The 21,017-nt window shown below is 44.5% G+C and overlaps 1 protein-coding gene across 1 annotated transcript in view; it reads right to left on the bottom strand.

Moving 5' to 3' along the window:
- Positions 1-20,692, bottom strand: part of clmpb (CXADR like membrane protein b) — a 73,753-nt gene extending 53,061 nt beyond the window's left edge. The window contains exon 1 of the mRNA XM_034605514.1: positions 20,266-20,692. Within this exon, the coding sequence (XP_034461405.1) occupies positions 20,266-20,320 (55 nt within the window). The 5' untranslated portion in view covers positions 20,321-20,692. The remainder of the gene's footprint in view (positions 1-20,265) is intronic.
- Positions 20,693-21,017: the final 325 nt, after the last annotated feature.

The following is a 21,017-nucleotide window of genomic DNA, read 5'->3' on the forward strand; positions in this document are numbered from 1 at the left end:
CGGATTCTCCATAATTGCATAGCAGAGCACATTCAAATGTGAGGTAATGGTGGAAATCACAGTGTGCTGTAATGCCACTAAAGCCCATGATCCCATGAAAACATAAGCTCTCACAACACAGAGTTTTCCTCTCTCTCATTACATTCTGCTTTGAGCTGCAGATCAGCTCATGCCATGGGGCTGATCGGGACACCTCACATACACTCTACATGTTCATCTGTGCTGACTGCCCTCTGCAGAATCAAACTGACGTCTAAGTGCCAACCTGTATCTATAATTTGGAAAATGTGAGTGTGCTGTGTGGCCAGCTCCGCTCGTCTCACTCCGCTTCTCTTCCTCCCTGCGACTAACAGCAGCTCACATGCCACGGGATGACGAGGCGGAGGAGAGTGATTGGGTCGGACAGGGAGAAGCTAATGGTTACGCTAATGCACTGGAAGGCACACGCAGGCTAATAAATCTATAAACAAATATTCATAAATGCAGAGTTGCATGTCATACGGATATAACGTGAGCACACATGCAGAGTTCCAGTTAAAACAGAAAACATATTCGCAAACTGACACGTGGATTCATTTTAATCACTTCATTTGCATCATTTTCATCTGCCCCTGAAACACACACACATGCACCCACTTACACACACCTTTTTGTAGTTGCACAAACCTCTATAGTATAATATCTGTGGAGCATCTGTCTGTGCCTGGTGCAGTAGTAAATAACCCATCCCTGGAAGGGAGGGCCCTGCTAATGAAGTCAACTGTATGCCACTGCACTGCGTAACTCACTGAGGCTGGCCGGGCCGCAGCACGGGGCTCCTGCTCAACAGGGCACCGTGCCTCTCTTCGCCTTGCCCTGATCTGCTCGTGCTGCAGCGACATAGATCGCCTCATGAATAAGAGGGAGCCGAGGGATCATCGGCTTTTAACTTGGGTGCGCTCCTCTCACTTTCGCTCTCACTCTTCGTACGGCAGAGATAGCTTTGAGTGGAGTCATTAGAAATCCGCTGATAGAACTGGGGAGCAGAATGGGATGCAGATGTTGAAGACAGATAATAGAAGCCTCTCCAGTGTAGGGGCCCTCCTCCTTAGTGCGTGCTGCGCTATCATCTTGATGTCTTTGTAGCGGAACATTGTTCCCTAGTTTGGAAAATGAGGTAAATCGGATTCAGAAAACAAGTGGATTAACTTAATCACCCCTCGGCTTTGACAATGACCTTCGCTTCTGAGGCATAATAAGGATTAGTTAGACGTGGAAGGACATATGCTACGCAGAAGAAAAAGATTATAGCTCTCTCATGACAGAATGATTGAAATGTGCTATACACCATTCCTTCATGGTGAGAGGCTGCGATAAGAGGCCGTGGAGCACTGCATCATAATGCTTGTCTGTGATACTCCAAAGAGAACTGAGTGATATTTGTAATCCTGCACAGTAAAATGCCTTCAGTGTTGTTCTCTCAGACAGAAATCAGATTTTACTGTATAGAAATGTACATAAACAAACCACAAGACTGCCTCTGGAACAGAAAGCAAAGAGTTTACATTTACATTAGAGCTATTGATTCCAGGCTGCCTATTGCATATATTCTCCATGATTCCTGTCATTATAGCGAGGGGAAATGGCGTACTATTTCTTACATCCCGCACTACGGTATTGATCCGTGCACAGGAAGGAAGTTATTCTCAGGGATGTAAGAAAGACAATACATGCGCTTCCGCTCAATAGGACATTAGAGTCAACAAGGTCATGCAAATTAATATCAGACGTTGACCTCCGGCCTAACTTATGGGAGAGGTTAAGTCAGGTGGGAATATGAGGTCATGGGGCACGCGGCTGCAGGCAAACGGAGGAAACAAGATCTTCGATAGAGGAGGAAGGATGGCTATTGATCTTGAGTGACGCGACGAGCTGATCGATCGGCCACCAAACCCGACATTTCCTGATAGGATGCTTAATTATCTGGAAAGCTTCTCCTTTTCCAAATAAAAACATGAAAGTCGGACCATGCCGACGTGAGTTCAGCGAAGGACGTAGCTGCCCATCGCTGCTGTTGTTGCTGGGATCAGGATTTATGCTATTGTTGCTATTGTCAGCTGCAGAGCGGCTATCTATGAGGCTTATTGAGGGGAAAGCTGTGTGTGTGTGTGTGTGTGTGTGTGTGTGTGTGTGTGTGTGTGTGTGTGTGTGTGTGTGTGTGTGTGTGTGTGAATTCATCGGCCGGTGTATCAGGAGATCTATGCGTTTACAGTGAATGCATGCTTTTCTCTGTGGCAGGACTGATAAGCAACTGTTTTAGCTGCGGACACAGGAGACAGTGAGGCAAACATACTGCAACTCCTCCTCAGTGTTCACATTCCTCTCACTGTCTATGGGGCCATATTTTCAAATGTGTTGCAGAGATAAGTAAGTGTGTGTTGCTGATCAGATTTGTAAACTTGTAAATGAAAGGAATCTGCAAGTGTGTGGATAAATCTGTAAATGTCTACTTAGATATTAAAGTGCTCTGATCCAAGAGCGAGAAACAGAAGTTATGCAGGGAGCTGATGACTGTAACTGATTAGATGTCATTTACATCTCTGCAGTCATTCACAGGTTTGTCTACACATTTACAAATCTGGTTACACACACAGAGACACGGACTGAGGTGCAGTAACACAACCCTCCCCTTACATTCGTAAATAGTTTTGCTCCGATAACGGCCCAGCACGTCTGTCTCTCTCCCTGTGTCCCTCTGTTCTTTCCCTTCTCGTCTGTCTCTTTTCATTTTTCATCGCTGTCTGCCTCAGCTATTCCAGCCCTCCGCCCACCCCTGACAACAAGGTGCCGTTTTAGGAGGAATGATATTAAAATGTGGTGACTGCAGTTACGTAAGTGGAGCTGGTGGTTGAGCTGTGTCTGCATGCGTTCGTATGGTTATCTGGGTCTGCGCTGACAGTCTGTGTGTGTTTAGTGTGTGTGTGTGTGTGTGCTATAAGAGTATGAACTAATTTCTAATTTTAGACGACTGTTTATGTGTAGGTTATTCTTAGAGAATCACGTGCCCAGAGAAGTACCTACCTGCAATACAAACCATGCACTCGTTGTGACACACAAAACACACACGCATGCACATTCATACATTCATGCACCACAAACACGTGCGCACACACGCGCGCACACACACACACACACACACACACACACACACACACACACACACACACACACACACTTTCTGCTGCTTGATGGGAGAGAAGCAGGCACTCCGTGTTGCATCGTAACGCCATACGATTTTCTCACTATCTGCCCCACTTCCTTGACCGTGAAACCATCCCTCTCAGCAGTGAAAGTTGGTCCTGCGTGTGCTACTGCTTTCCTGTGCCGTCCGTGAAGAGAGTTGGAGGTCACGTTCACACACACACACACACACACACACACACACACACACACACACACACACACACACACACACACACACACACATGAATAACCACACATGAATAACCACAACAGCAGCAGCAGCAGTGGCTTAGCCGTGTTGCGTTGGCATTGTCTCTTCAGAGACAAGCGTAAACAGAGTGATTGGACTGCTACACTGCAGTTGCTCATGCTGACTCACCCTGTACATTACCAGCGAGGGAGAGATGCAGGGATGGGGCAGAGAGAGGCCGCGGGACACTCATAACACACTGGGCTGATCTCTCCCGTTGTTCTCTCCCCCATCTGCTCCCCCATAATCCAGCCTTTCCAAGGTTATCCAGCAGGAGGTGGGGGATGGATAGGGTCAGAGAAGGTGACAGCCCACCTGAAGCAGCTACACTAAATGGCCGTGGACAAATGAGGGTCCTTCAATAGAGCCCTGGCGTTGATTAGCGATCTGTCCCTGCAGATTCGGCGTACGGCGAGGGGATGAGTCTGAGACCGTAAGAGGGATTGTTACTGCAGCGTCTAAGTTGGCGGGTTGGCTGGAGGGGGGGAAGCAACGTGCGGTGGCGACACTGGGGGCGGATGCACCATTTTTCTTGTCCAAAATGAGCCCAATGTCACTGTGACAGTGCAACGCTCTGAGGGCACTGCGGGCCAGGGGGGGAAATGATGGATGAGTCGCCAAGCAGCCTCTCCTGCTTCATCACTGTGTACGCGCGCACGCACTCAAGAGTCAAGGAAATACATACACATAGTGCACTCACACTATGACAATGCATACCCAGCAATTTGTTCGCACAAAGGAATGTGGAAATACACACACACACACCTGCACAAAAAGAATACACACACAGTCGTAAAAATATTCTCACTCAAGGCCATCTGGGGCTACACACGTGCACAAACACGCTTTGAGTGATATATTTGTGTCCACACAAGTTATAATTAATCACTGGAATACTTGTGAGTTACAATACACACACACACACACACACACACACACACACACGCACACACACACACACACACAGAGCACACAACACTGCCTTCATTATGACTGCAGACCAGGCTAATGCCACAGGATCAATGACAGATCCTCTCTCCGCTCATTTGTATGACCCAAAAGCAGCAGCGCGTTGCCATGCAGAGCACCCTGCAGCGTTTATTCCTTCTATGACCGAGCAGTAGCCTCCAATAAGGCCCTGGAGTCATCTCTTTGCTAATATTCTACCTCAACATATCCATCCAACCCCCCCTAACATATCACAACCAGCCCACCATTCACTGCAACACCAGTTACGAGGGTTAGGAGGATTACACCCAAAGGTAATTACTTAAAGTGCTGATTACCTGCAGGAAATTGTGAGCAGTGATGCTGCTGGAAATGTAAATTTATCTCACACTCTTCTAATAGCCTTCAGTTACATAGGACTCAATTTAATCTACAATTCTGCAAAAAAGAAGAAGAAACAAATTCCACAGCGTAGATGCTACAGTTACACTGAGCTGTGCAATAACTCTGAAGCATCACAAGAATCTGTGATCAGATTACCGCATATTTACAGTTACTGCAACAGATTACAGATGTCATCTTTTTTTGGAATCAGATTACTGTAATTCCATTACATCTAATCAAATACTCCTCCTCGGCCCTGCTGAGCTCACAGAAAGCAAACATCCCTGACAGTCCGCATGTGAGATGCAGGTTTATAAGCGGGCAGTGAAGGAGAAATATGGCCGGCCTCTGGTGAGCGAGCTGCGTATAAACTGAGTGGCCATCTATCATGACCCTGCGGCGGGGAGCCATGCACACTCCGTCCACTCAGGACCCCTCCTCTCGTAGGAGGGAGAGAGGAATGGGAAGAGACAGGGCAGGAAGAGGAAGGGCTCATAAACATACTCCCTCAAGATGGGGGGGGGGGAGGGGGTGGCATGTAAAATGCTTCAACAAAGGGTTGGAGAAAAAATGCCTGGCCTCTTAGATTGATGGACTAAGCTGCTGTGCTTGTAGTGTTTTTCCTGCAGCACTATACACACGGGTGTATGGCTATGATTACTTGTAGTCAAGCGGCGGCCAGGAGTGGATGGCGGCTGCAGTCTAAATATTAGGATTAATGACTGCACTGGTCAGTCCAGTGAAGCATCACTCATACTTCTATTGCGCCGTGTAGGCAAACAACAGCAATACGGGGAATATTTGTGCTCTAAATAAACAGAAAAAATCTATTTGTTTTTATATTTCCCAAATCAAAATGACTTTACACAGTGACAGATAAACAATAAGTGGGATTACTTGAGCTCAGCTACAGGTGAGGTGAAGTCAAAATCGATATGTAAAATAATGAGGGCTTTCACAGCCTATGTTCTGCTGGCCATACTAATGTATTCAGATGGTAATGTGGGCCATACATCAACTTTCCACTTCTCTGTTCTCCCCCGCACCTATAACCACCTCTCTCTCTTCTCTCCCTTCAACCAGATCAACTGCAGGAGGGGATTGTCTTTGCAGTTGGTCCGGCTATAGAAGAAGACGACAGAGTCAAGTGGGGAAAGCAAAGGAGACACCAGGGTGGGTGGTGCTCTTGAGACTGCGAGGAGAGCGCCGTGCATTAACGTAATAACATTCATTCATGATATAAAAATTGTGCTGGCGTCGTTTCATTATGATTTCCCTGCAGACCTCACGTGGTACAGTAACCAGATGACAAAATGGTACTAACTTGCGTGTCAGTGGGAGGGTCTCCCAGTGCACTTCACAGGGGCATGGGTGAGTGAGGATGCTGACAGGTCTATTTATCCTAACAAGAGGGCTGTTAGCTTGAGCTAAAGGAAAACATTGGTACATACACAAAGACGGAGGGCAGTCGTATCACCTGTCCTAGGTCTGTAGCAGCAGACTGTGACTCATTGGTGCGCAGACAAAATGACAAAAGAAGGAAAGAGCCGTACCATTGTCTTGTGCTTCTCAGTCCTGTGAGCCGAATGTAGAAGGAATAAATCATTTCCCAGTGAAACGTCGTCATGAAAGCTTTGTGCCATGTATATGTGACAGGATTATGTCTGGAATGAGGATAATGATGCATGTGCATGTGAGCAGTGATGGTGCTTTTTGTATATTTTGCAGTACTGACGTGTGACCTGTCATGTCCCGTGTCAGTAATTTCAGCCAGCTGCAAATACACATGGCCCGTCGCCGCTGCAGCCCATTGCTCACTGAGCACTTTTACTGGCGCCCTTGCCACTGTGCATCTTTTGTGTCCTGTAACTGAAAACCACAGCTCTGCTCTGTCCTCTCGGATCCTGCCACTTCAGAGGCATCCGTGTCTCCCACTGAGCCGAGGTAATCTTTCACTATTGATCGGCTCACGTGGCAAAGGCAAATATGTTAAAGTGCACAGTGAAACCTGCACAAGTGGGCAAAAAATGTGACACTAACAGGAGCCACAGTGCTCGCTTTCTCCTTCTTCTTCTACATTTGTCCGTGTGGCTTAAGCATCCTTTTGCCTGCCGACATAAGCTCCTACGAATCTCGTCTGGTAAGTTGTGGCAGCCGCAAAACTGCAGAAGGGAAGCTTCAGAAGACAGTGGTTGATTTCAAACAAATCTGTCTGGACATCTTGTCTTCTTGGTTCGGTACACCTTTCCGCGGCTAATGAGCACTCATCTTCGTCCCCTGCCGAGTGAGACGATCTTTTTTGTGCCTCGTGTCAGGAAACACTGGTGATTCATTACCAGTGAAGAGAGATGGAGGAGGGGAGAAAAAAAGGAGTGTGATGGTTAAGCCTGAGCTTTAAGACAGACAACTATGTCCACTAATCCATTCTGAGCAGCCGTAAGCCTTCCCTTATCACACGTTCGAATTGTGCATCCCTTAAACACATTAAACTCGGGCCCTAATGCAGACCCCTTTTGTATGACACAGCAGCTACTCATTGCAGCCAGTCACTGGGCTAAGAAGGAAGAGACATGCTAATTGCTGTCAAACTCATTTAATTGGGTAACAAGGGTGTTTCTTTAATGGATGCTGAGTATCAGCACATTTTACAGCAATCAACGTTATCCCGGCGAGCTCTCGAGGCAATTGCAATTCTACGCCATCCCTCCAACACGTGTCAGAGAGGGAATCTGATGATAAAAACAGGCGTGAACACACTCACTGACAGACATCACTTATGCACTCACACAGTTGTATATTCCTATTTGTCTGTTTCTTTATGCCACACAGAGAACGCCGGTCCTCTAGTCACCAGTACACAGGTGAAAAAGCCAAACAGAACCACCTTTTCTTGTGGGAATATATACGATGAGAGCGGTATCCTCACTCTGCCCCCCTTAAATCTCCAGCCATGGTGTGTGTGCACTGCTCCTCCCGGCACTGGCCTTCAGTCGCCAGACATCCTCTCAGTCTGTCTACAAGCAAGAGCTCTTTTAGCAGCATGAATAACTCATAACGTAAAAAAAAAACAAGGTAAATACTCAAGTCAACAGGACCCACAGAGGCTAAGCAATAGTAGTACATGTAGGCAGCACTGACATACTGTACGTTCACTGTTGAAGTGGGATTAAGAATACAATAATTGTAATTCTTTACTAAAGTATGATTTCTGACATATTCTCTGAGTTGTCTGAAATGGGACTCAGTTGAGTGCCTACCTCAGCCAAGGCCTGACAGTCCCCTATGGAACCGCTTTTAAAGTAACAAGATCCAGATTTTTATTTGGACATTCACCAAATTGCACACACTCATAGATGTTATAATATTATAGATAGTATGCATAATTACTTTGCTCTAGATCGATTAATTATTCGGAGAAATCAACGAAAATATCTATTTTGATTGATTGAAACTCTTGGGTCCGGAGCTATAGCTAAATTTAATGGATACTTCCCTGACCCCTACTACATTCTTCCACAAAGTTCCGTGGTAATCTGTCCAGTAGTTTTTGTGTAGTCTTGCTAAATAACAAACATTGATGAAAACCTAACCTAGGCGGAAGGGAATGGGAGAGGTAAATATCAGGCATGTATTTATTCTGAACTGGGATGTAATCCAGTGAGTAAAAGTAACAGCACTATTTGATTTCTAAACAGTACTCTAGGTGCTGTTGGTGTTAATAAAAAATAATGTGGATAAATTGCGAGGCTACACCAATGCCGCCCCCCCATGGCCTCGCAAACAGAGCGCAAACATAATTTTTCTACAGTGTTTTTCCCTCATTTGATGTGATTCAGTGCACACGGATAAATGTGGCCTAATGCTGCCTGTGATCTCCAGCTGTGCTGAGGGTCGCGCTGACAAGGGAGACCTGCGAGTGGGCAACCACTACAACAAAGCAGGGCTTGTTATGTAGTCTGACTGCGGCTCGGCAAAGACACTTGGTGTTTGCTGAGACAGCAGATGACGTGCCTTCCTCTCCCTGCCCCTTTGCTCAACCAAGGCAGGATAGACTTAATTGCCTCATTAGCAAAAGGGCCAGCAAGGAGTCGGCCTCTTCCACATTGTTCAATGTCAAGAGTGCAACCAAGAGGAAAGGTTAATAGAGTAAACATCATCTCCCTCTCCTAAATGGAAAAATGTTTGCTTTCCATTATGATGGGTTGGGGGCCAAAAGCTTCATTTCACCCCACAGTGACAGAATTATGCATTTGATTTCATTTTCCTATCTGCACATTTCATACATTATTTCTACTTTCAGAGTGAAACACAGCTTGCTGTTGCTGTGGGGTAACTCCCAAAGCTGTCTTTTTTAGGCTTGGACCCATCTAGAAAGCAGAGTCATCATGCCAACTTTAATTATTTTAAGAGCTTGAATTTGCAAACTCTGCTATTTCCTCCTGCACGACATCTTTGGACCCCAGACAGCAAATCAAGCCAAATGCTAACACTCTTGATTTCCCTCTTGAAGATAGACACACAAAGTAAAAATGATGTCTGCTGCTCAGAGACAATGTGAGCCTCACGTTTCATAATTTTGAGAGACGTCAAACTCCAAACGTGCAGCACAGTTTTCACACACTGCAGCACTGTTTACACAAGAAATGAAGAACACCATTATCCTCAACCAGTAATAAGACAGTTGTACGTGTGACAGTTTGGACAAGAATGCCAAACCATGACAGGCATCTTGAGCGCAGTCCTAAGGCCCTGTCTGTTTCTCGACAGGAATTGTGGGGCTCTATGAGTTGGGACTGACAAGCTGCATTATGGACCGAGCTGCACAAGCATGCACTAAACAAAAATGGAGAGAATAATACATAAATAAATGGAGGAAACATGCTGTTTACCCCGCTGAGCGGCGAGTTATGATTGCAGAGTTGTTGGCATCAATTGGTGACTCTCTGAGGTGCACTACATTACTGCAGTGAGTTTACACAATCACATGAGCACCACTAGCCCCAGCTGCAGTGAGTTGTGTGTTTGTCAGGCGGTAACGAGCACTAACACACTGCTTCATGTCCATGCACAACAAGTGCAGCCTTACTGACCATGAAGAGAAAAGGTACTACTATGTAAAAAAGGACTATATAGATTGTTGTCAAACCCTTTCCACTGGTCAAAAAACCCACCAACACTCACTTAACATCTGGCTTTTGTCTGCAATGATAGAATCAGCATTCCCTCCCAGGCAAAATGACTCTGCAGTAGACGCAGGTTTTTATCGGCTCCAGCTCCGACCGGAAGAACGCGCTAATTTCCTCTTCATTTTTACTTTGGCAGCCAAGACGCTGACGCTGCCCTTTTTTCGTCATGATAAGCATTTAATTTTCCGACATTGGAGTGTAAAGAGCCATGAATGTTTAGTTGCTGTTATTTTACATCTTGGGAACAACATGCAACAGGAGCACATTTTCTTCATCTGGTGCAAAATGCAACACTGTCAAGACAATGAGGTGGGTGAGCTTCCCAGTTTCTGACACGTTTTCTCGACATTCAACATGAATCACCAGGGGAACAAAACACACGCGATGACAATGGGAAAGAAGTCGATCACATCTTTTTAGCGATGTTACGATTTACCGGTGTACCGGTGTACCCGCTAATTCTGATGTAAAAAAAGGTTTAACTAAACATGTAACATCCAAGTTTCAGGCTCTTCAAGCTGTGGGTGATGCCTAACTTACTGCAGGGCTACATTAACAAATGTTCAAGTTCACATCTGCTCGGCAGCATAGCGTAAAGGCTCCATTTCATCAACAAGTCAAGTCTAACGAGTTGGAAAAAACAAAGGTGGTGGTGCCATCTGTTCTGAGTCTCTTTGCTGGAAAAGGGGAAAAGTGGGAGGACAGGAGGGGGAAAGGCTTTTTTCAGCTCTGGTGATACACACACACACAGTCTGAGCTCCACAGTGATGATTTATCTCCTGTGGAAAACAAACTTCTCAACCTTTCAGCCCTGATACAGGACTTGTATGCTCTTCAATCTGAAATAGTGAATGGAGAGCTGTGGTGCAATCAGGGACATTCCCTATTTAATTTGTGGATGATTTAGCAACTGATCAATGCTATTAAGTTTACAGTGTTCTCACTGTGCTATGACAGAGCAAATGACTGGTATTGTGGTTGGATAATTAAACCATCCATCACACAACACCCACTGGAAGAGAGCAGCGCTGGCAACCCAAGGTTGGACCTAAGTTATTGCTTTTTACAGTTTCTACTGACACGAGGCAAGTTTCTGATGACCAAGGATTCCATCCCTATAAAGAATCAATTAGTGGAATTGCATATCTTGCACAGCTTTAAAGGCCAAAGTTTTATTACAGCCAGTAAACAGATGAAGCCTGGAATTGAAAGTTACACAATTATCTGAGCTTATTTTCGTCTCCAACCAAGACCAAGAAGATCCCTTTTATCCGTCACTCAGTATAGATCTATATTTGTCAGATGGCTGAGTCCTGACTTCAGCTATCAGGCACTGAGAGTGGAGGGGGGATCTGCCAGATGGTGTTCAGGTCTTGTGCAGGTAACCACTTTGTCTTCCACCACTCTAATCAATGGCCACCAAATCCCCTCCCTTCCAAACACCATCCATCTTTAGGTCTTTCCAGGCTGCTCGGTGACGACCAAAAGCGGCTGAAGATAAATGTCTGAAGGGCAGAGGGGCCTCTACTGATTAAAGCCACTAACGCTTTAGGGAAGACTGGCAAGCAAAAGAGGAAATGGAGTGAGACAATGTAGCACACGGGTTCTAATGGAGTGTCCTGCTTGCTGGGCTAATAGACTGCTTCAAATTGAAAGGAACAGCAGGCGTCTAAATAGAGCGACGTGGAACATTTCCTCCTGCTCATTCAGTCGGCTCTCAATTGGAAAAGCTGAAGGGGAAGAAAAAGGAACTTGCCCGGGTCTCCATTAATTGGTGCCAGTGCAAGTTGCTCTTACTCCTCTGCAATCAATTCAGGGAATTGAATTACAGCTGAATGCCATGTACAATGAAAGAAAAGATGATGGATGAAAAGTCAATATTTTTGTGCATCCGCACCAGACTGGAATAAATCAAATGCATGTACATTTCAAAATTCTTTCAGGCTGCAGGAAACATCCTTTGCTTTTAAGAGTTATGTGCAGGACTCCCTGTGGTCACGGTCTGGCTGTGAGCCGCATTCTCTTGCTGATTCTCATCTCAGCAGTAAGATGCTGTTTGAGTGTCCCAGTCCATATTTGGACATGCTAATCAATAATCACAGCGAGAGATGAGGCGGCGCACAGGTTGGAGTCTGACAGGTGCACCCCATGACCAATTAAAGCGCTAAGCGACTGGTAAGAGATGATCAATTATTGGCAGATGGTTTACTAGGGTTTTGACACTCGGTCACTCACTGAAAATGTTAGCCAAGCACAAAACGCCTGACCGCCCAAGTGAGGTCCACTCGGCAGAGTAGAGCGAACGATTTCAAATCATCTTGACTTGGACAATCAGTGAGCTCACGGCCATGTTAACAGGACTCCAGGTGACAAGGCGACTACGTGAAGGCTTGACCTCAACTGTAACACAGCCAATGTCACTACTGTGCTGCTCCCAGGGTGTAAATGTTTCATCAATAGTTTGCGTTTTCCTCCTTTGTGTCACTGATGTAAGCACTATGCTAAGCTGCTTGGAATTGAAAGACACCTCAGCAGAGAGGGATTTGGCTTTTTGAGCTGTTTATTTTTCCTGCAGAGCCGCGACGAGCAGCTGCACAGGAAACAGGGACATACCTGGTTTCAGAGACGGGGAACATAGATCAAAAGCATGTTCCGCTAAGAGAAGACAAGCATGCCAGCTTTATTCTGCACTGACAGTTTTCAGTAAAGAAGAAAGCACTTGAGAGAGCCATAACCGGGCTGGGAGATGAGAAATGATAGTTTCTTCCCCCCCCCCACCACCACCACCACCACCACCATCACCACCGATAAACAAATAACTTGAAGTGGTATTTTTGCAAGATGCAAGAATGTTGATTCCCTTTGCTTTTGTAGCAACAGCGCTGGTGTTGGTGATAGATGGAATCCCATTTACTGCAAATGTCAATAAGTGCATGGGATTAATATCGGGACAGACCTTCAGTAGGGGGAATCAATTCTATGCTCCACCTCACCAACAGCTTCAGCGTTTCTCACACCGTTTTGTTCACTGTTTGATCTCCTTGCTGCTTACATAAAACAATCAAAGCCCTTCATTACAATATTTTTGCTCAGAAGGAGCACATCACCTCACATTTTCGAGGAAAACGGCTGGGATTGTGCTTGCTTCATTGACTTTCATGGCTATTCCTCCCTTTTGGAGGACATGGCCATGGCTGTGTCGATTACAGGGAGATTGAGGCCAATGGAACCGTTTAGAGTCACTACCCAAGGTGTTAAAGGACTTTTAGATTAAGAGTAGCTGATTTTAATATGCTAAATCTGCTGTCTTGGTTATTTCCTGCAACACCTTTTTCCTATTTGTATTATTGGATGCGTTTCACGAAACAAAGCACATACAGTCAGACATACTCTTAAATGATAAGTATGGAAACAGGAGGAAACAAGCTAATCTCATGCAGTCCCAAGACAGTTACAAGAAGAAGAAAAACTTGCTTCGCCTACAAGGTCTATGGTCATATGTAATATCTGCTGGGCTGAGGGGTGGCAGTAGTAGTATCAGCTGGTGCACTTTAATAATTTGAATAATTAATACCTCCACCAAGGCCCAACAGTCTGATTCAATTAAATCAAGCTGCACACGCTCATATATCAGTCCCCTAAATGTGCTTGATTTTTCTCACCGACATCTTTGACTTAGTCCCTGAGAAATCAGTGAAAGTGTCAAACAATGAAACAAAGAAAAACAGCCCAATGTCGCCATGTAAAAGAATGTGAACAAAATTCCTGGATCAGTACTGTGATCCAGATCCACACCAACATTTAGTGGGTTCTTCCCTAAACATCCCTCCAACATGTTTTATGGTAATCTGTCCTTTGGTTTTTGTGTAATGCTGCTAACAAACAAACAAAGGCTGTTGAAAACATAAACTTGGCAGAGGTAATAATTTTCGGGAAAATTCATACATGTATTTATTTTTGACATTGGTTTTAACCCAGTCTCCTCCACACAGTGAGGCATACAGCTTATTAATCAATCAGTAGTCAGCATCAATAGTTGCCCTGGAAACCAGGCCAATCAGCAAGCTCATATTTATTTGCTCTTACAGACCGGGTCCGTCCCTCCTCCCATTTAGACTGATTTCATCTCTCCCCGGACAAGTTGAGCCAATCACAACAATGTATCTAAAGGGAGGCGGGGTTCATATAATTACAGAGGAGGACTCCTGAAGTGTTTTCATTAACAACCAAGATGGCTGCCTCTGATGTGGAGAGGTCTGTTAAATCCGCTCTTGCAACAGTATGAAACAAACGGGCAGTGTATTTTCTCCAAAACAAGAACAAACAATGGCTCAGTGTTTGTTGATAACCTACGTCACATGTTTCCTTGCTCTGATTGGCTGTAAGTGTATCCAATAGCATTCAGAGGCCTATGTCTGTGAAATAGTGAAACATCATTTCTTGGAGATATTTGGAACAGCTCTCAAAAAATGGAAGTTCACTGTTGCGAAACTCTCTCATAAGAGTTTGTGTTTCGATGAATAAAACTGATCGAATGCTTCGCCTATAGTGTAAAATAGCCTGCAGTTGTCACATATATAAACATTAAACATACTTTATCTGTTGAAAATGTTTGTGTCTGTAACTGTTTGCGCACTGTACAGAGCAGTGAAACCCACTGGTGTGCTGTAGTGTCATGTGTAGACTGCGCATGTGGCTCCAGTTAATGTGAATGTGAGCCTCTCCGGGAACATCTGTCAAAGATTAGCAGTAAAGTGAAATAGGCAGTTCCTGTTCATACGTTCCAAAATAATCTGGCAGTAATTTCCCCGGTGAAGGATGAAAAAAGGGGGAGGGTTTATAGGTCAGAAACACTACACAAACCCAGCTCTGTCTAGGCATGTGTCTTGTGTTTTACAAGATGCAAGTGACAAAAAGGCCCACGTAGAATTATGTGTGGATAGGTTGGAAATCATAGACAAAGACATTTTGATGAAATAAGAGATGAAGTCAGGAAAGGCCACATCCATTCCAACACTGTGACCTTTATTTTTACCTTGCAGCTCTTATGCAGCTATAAAAACATAGCCGACCTCCACCCTCTATACTATCAGGACTAAAAGCACTTACTTCACAAAGCAGGCACACTTTCACCTACAAACACTCTCATTTCAAACATGGCATCCAGCCTGCTGCGACACAAGAGAAAGACCCCTTCGACTAAAAGCACCACAATCAATGAAACATGAAGAACCCCTCAGGTACAGAAGATGGACGGCTTGTTATTCTGGGAAGCATGCTGTCATTCAAAGGCCATAGGCATCAGGAGGGTGAGGGAAAGTGCTTGGAAGGCAAATCAGTGTTTGTTAATGATATGGATCAATTGTTTTGAGGACGGCTGGACCTCTGTGCTCATCTATACCACTCCTCGGTCACCCTGGGTAGAGGTTTTGTATTCCAGACTGTTGTCTCCTTGCTGATCCTTTCAGATTTGCCACTTTTGCTTTGAGTAACAGAATCCTCTCTTGATGGAAATCTGTTTACACTTTGTTCTGCATGTCAAATAGCTGACACTGCAGGTGGAAGGGAAGTCGCTTCACTATCTGGAGCAATACACTTGCTATATTCCCTCTTCAGCTGCAGCTATACTGTACTGTGTCCTGCCGCTCGAATGCAGTATCTAGTTGATATTGATTCCTGAGTACATACTGTGGATGTGTTGTGATGCTTTACATCGCCCCTTTGCTCAGTCTGTGTGTGAGAATGTGCTGAGATGTCTGCATCACTTTCATCAAATGAACTTAAATGAATCGTACTTGCCAACTGAGGTAAGATTGAAAGTCATTTCAAAGTTCATGCTTCTCAAATGTGAGATGACGGTTGACTTCAGTGCGCTGCACAGTGCTCTGCACCTAAGTGACAAATGCTTCAAACATCCAGCAAATTCAGGTCCCACAAAAGCGAGATCTGCCAAATTCATCACATGCTCTCAAAAAAAAAATATTTTCAGGATGTGCATTGGGGGGGATGCCCTGTGATGACACTGAAGAATAATGCCAGTCAAAAGGAGATCAAAACAAAGCCTTAATATATGGTAACTAGACGTCAAATATCGGAATGTCTCTGGGTTTGTAGGGAATGTCAGAAGTCTGGTCCTGAGTGTGTGTGGGAGTGTGATTCAGGCGCAAACGCATCAAGATGTCACTTCATAACCTCTGGCTCAGGAGGCTCCTGTCATCTTCACATTTCAGAGATCCTCTGCCTTCCCCGGCAGACATGCTAAATATAGAATGGGGACAGAATTTCTGTTTGGAGCCACTGCTCGCTTCATCTCCATCCAACACTAGCATGTGTGCTTGCATGGGCACTGCCATCTCCTCACATAAAGCATGGATACACACATGCACAGACTCGTGCCCACTGTATTCCCATGATCACTCGCATGGCATTGTCTTGCACAATGATGCTCAAGCGCACATAAAAGACTCCACCAAATGCAGGCTGCAGCCTTTGGGCTCTCGCATAGAGAAGCCACTCATTCTTTCCAATTACATTCCTGTCAAGTGACTTACACTATGTTATTACTTCTTGGGCAGTCATTTTCAAATTCTCTCATTCAGAATCATTTAATCCTGGCACAAGGACAGATAGGCAATCCATCACTGGTCTCCTTCACCTGGCCCAATCTACCGCTGCACTGCGCTGCTACCCTGTTGCTTTATTCGACCTTGTTCCGTTTCTTATTTTGTATCGACAGAGTTACCGATGGGGGCTGTGAAAATCTCCGTAGCAATTAATTGTGCTACTTATCTGTAATATGAGTAGGGTTGCAAAATTCCGGGAATATTCAAAATTGGAAACTTTCCATGGGAATTAACGGGAATATACGGGAATTAATGGGAATAAACTAGAAACTGTGGGGTAATTTATACTAACTGTATTTACCTTGTCATATACAGACATAAATATAAACATTTTGTTTTGTCATAAGCAGACATGCATGCAAACATTTCTAATACAAATTTTAAAAATGACATTTTTGACTTAATCCATTTGTGAGTAGAACTCTACCGTCTCTATGTGGATCTCAGGATAGAACCCGGTCAGTGAATACTTATCAAAACCTGCAGGAACGATGGACTTAAATATGAAAATCTGACCTCAGCAGTTTCCTCTATGTGACAGTATGTTGGAGATGGTGGTTGGAGATGGTGGTTTCGGAATATATTTTTACTTTAGAGGAAATGGGTGTGAAGTGCAAAGGGGAAGTAGTTTTACACATAAACGTCAGTTAATGGGAAGTAGTTCACAGGTGTTAAATGTCTCCTGTGGCTCAGCGGAGGAGAAAGCGATGTTGATGATGTCATCGACCATGATCAACCATGATCTTGGTTGTTTTAACCAAGATCATGCTGCAAGATCTAGAATTGCTAACGTTAGCCACTTGCCAGCAAGACAATTTTGTTCCTGTGGACTATAAATACAGTCACCTGTTTGCGTTGTCAATCAATAATGGATACTGCGTGCTTTCTCGGATAAGAGGACTTCAGACTTTCATTTGACGCATTTGATCATGTCGGGTTGAGAGAAAAATAAAACAATCCATTAATTCTGTCAATTTGGTTTACAATAGCTAGCTACATCCTTTTCAAAGAAACACAGCGTGTGCTGCATTCCATACATCTTCAAAATAGAGTTTTGAATGATGTTTTTATTGCTCAGCCTTTAATTTGCGGTAATTATTTTTAGTTTTGATAAGTAGCCCAACTCGCGCTTTTTTGATGGACCCCAACAGCAGCGAGTAATCGAGGTGATGGTGTACTTTTGTGTGGACATACATACATCCTACTCTCACTGCTGTAAAAAGTTAACCTACTGTATAAAAATAAACTTGGTATTAAAATGAACATGGCTTCAGTGTAACAAGTAATCAATATGCTAGGTTCCAGCTGAGCTAGGCTTGCCTAGTCTTGTTTTCAACTACATTTAAGTTACCTGTTATAAGATAACATTTGCAAAAAAAGTGTCAAAATTTCCCAAATTCCCGAGCTTAACTTCCCATGGAAGGTTTCCGGAAATTGTCCGCCCCTTTGCAACCCTAAATATGAACAGTGGATATTACGTCTCCAGTAGATATTAAATTAAGGATATCTCATGACTTACGAGGCCAAAGTCAAATGAAAAGAAGGAAATGAGACCCTATTAATGACTATTGATTCTTTTATAATAAAACAGCCACTTCCTCTCTTTACTTGGCCTTGGTGTTGATCCTGAATTAATACGGGCTATAACTTTAGGAAAATGTCCTCCAGTCTGGCACAGCAGAGCAGCCTAGCCTGAAAAGCTACATATATTTCCTTGCTCTCTTTCAGCTGACTGGCGGATATTTCGTTCCCCGCATGAGAGATGCATGACCCAGGTTGCAGCTGTACTGGACGCTCAGCTGGATATCATTTTGCAGCTGCATGAATCGTTTTATACATTCATATCTTGTGACATGACAGGGGAAGAAGAAACTGCCTCACCATGGCAACAACAAGTCATTTAATACTCTTGGCACAGGCCGATGGTTATTTTAAGAAAAATATCTTTATATTTTATTTTAGTGAATAAATTGCTGTTGTGCCATTTCACAAGCAAAGATAGGAATTGACTGTTTTCATCGTAATTTCCTCAACATTATCAGTAATCCACAGATGTCTAACTAATCGTCCCCTTAAGCTTGAAGAAGACTGATGAACCAAAGTAAAAAAAATTCTTGCAGTGTCCAGTGCCGATTCAGCCCTTTAGTTAAACCAAGGATGATTGACCGTCACGACTAAGCACGTACTCAGGATCCACCGGCAGACCAATGTGACCCCTACCATAATGTATGCAGGTCCACAGCATGGGTCAATTTTTCCATCCTCTATACTGCTTATCTTATTCAGGGGTCACAGGGGACTGGAGCCTCTCGCAGAAAGCACTGGGCCAGGGGAAAGGTCACCACTATATGGAAGGAACTGAATAATGGGGAGCGGACGATAACAAACTCTTTAAACGTTCACATGTGTACATCACAAGCCACATGGAGCATGAGCGGGTAACATCCGTTGTCTAAACTAATCAAATGAAAAATTAAACACAACTGAACTGCCCGTGTCTAGATTTCTCCTCTGCACTGCGATACGGACAGCCAGCGGATTAGAGCACGACTTCTGGACTCGATCCAGTGGGGACGAGCTGCCAGGTCTTTGTTGCACTATCCCTCATATGTCCAACTCTTCACACGAAGCAGCCCCAACCACAGACACTTCAGAGTGTACACTCCCTTTTTGAAAAACTCCCTTTTACCCAGTTACACCCAACTAGAGGAATTTGAGATTTTTTTTTCACTGCAGATGAGGACACAGCGGTGGGGAGTGTGAAACCTCTTACTGGAAGTCGTTTTTACACACTGTCTCGCAGTACAGCAACTTCCAGTCAGTGTAGCCACAGAGGAATTAAACAAGCCTCCATATAACTTTGTACCTGGTACCTCCAGGCTCCACTAGTCACAGCAGTGTTTGTGTTAGTACTATTATTGCTGTATATAAAGATAAATAAAATGAGCTTTCTATCTATTTTATATTCTTCATGGTCACATTTTGCAGCTCAATTTTAAACTGAAAATACACAAAAAAATCGGAACATTATATTCAGAGCCCTTTAAACTTGGCCAAACAACAAGAAAGGCGGATGGAAAACATCTGACCCTGCAGGAGAGTTTTCTACATACATGCTCTCCTCCAAATGATTAGCCTGTGCCAGAAAATTGCAAACATTTATCTGCAGCAGACCTGCCTATGCAGAACTGCTGTCATTCCATGCACATGTATGTATAGGTTGTGGATAAATGTGAAGAGCAGATTATAAGGGAGGGGTCAGATGAACTTTTATCCTCTTTCATTTTTTTCCCACCTTTGTTAAGAGCAAGTAGAGCAACCTATGGGTTGGACAGCAGCGTCAACTTGTGCCATTTCCATTTCTCAAATATATGTAAATAGCAATTCTTTTTTAGTGATAAAATGCCGAGTTAAATAAAGGAAAAATAAATATAGTCTGACATCATCAGAAATCTGGGCTGGAAACATCAGCCAGATGTGTTGTTGAGGACAATGAAATGAGTCCAAAAGAAAAATAAGGAATATAAATAGAATAGCCGCAGCAGTGTCCACATCCTCAGACACAGATGACAGACACAAATACGCTCCACTGCTTTTTAAAAAGAAGAATCCATTAACGAACCTTTGAAAGGGAATATGGGAAGTGACTTACCCAGAAACAAAGAGCGAAATATTGCAGACATCGCGGCTGGAAATCCCATACGCATCGGAGGTGGAAACAATGCGCTCAGACTGCCTTCAGACGCATTCGGCTGACCTCAAGTACGGGCGCATTAACGCAGCGGCACCGTCGGCGCAACGAGGAGCGAAATCACGCACAAATCAATCTTCTTCGTTGAGCGCACGAGTCCAAGGGCATCATATGTGTTGCACGCGCCCGACATGGTCTTAAGCCTCCCGGTGCGAAGAAGCGCGGCTCTCCCTCTCCGTCATGTTCGTCGCGGGCTTTGCCACTTGGCGTCAAATCAAAGTTCCCTCGGCTGTCTGGCTCTGGCGTGGGACGTGTTGTCTCCGGGTCCCTCCGTCTCCTGCACTCTGCAGCCTCTCCTCCTTTCCTCCTCCGCTGCACAAAATGCCAGAGAGGAGGAGGAGGAGGAGGCGGAGGAGGAGGAGGAGGGTGGATAGGTGGATGGTGAGGGGATGCTGAAGGATGGAGACCTCTAGAGTCTGAAGTTCTCTTGCACAGCCACAGCATCCTGTACAAAGAGCTGAGAGGTGGAAGATTATCTCCTTGGTACAAATGGAATTAAATATGTCTTCAAGGGAAATTTGCTCATAAAGAAACCATAGGACCATGTTTTAGGTTTTATTTTTTTCCCATAATTTCTTGGATGGTCAGGCTAACCATTTCACAAGAAGAAAAAAGAGATATAATCGCATGTTTGGGGGGTGCGGGTCATCGTG

Source organism: Hippoglossus hippoglossus, chromosome 13 (genome assembly GCF_009819705.1).
Source record: "Hippoglossus hippoglossus isolate fHipHip1 chromosome 13, fHipHip1.pri, whole genome shotgun sequence".
NCBI classification, from domain to species: Eukaryota; Metazoa; Chordata; class Actinopteri; order Pleuronectiformes; family Pleuronectidae; genus Hippoglossus; species Hippoglossus hippoglossus.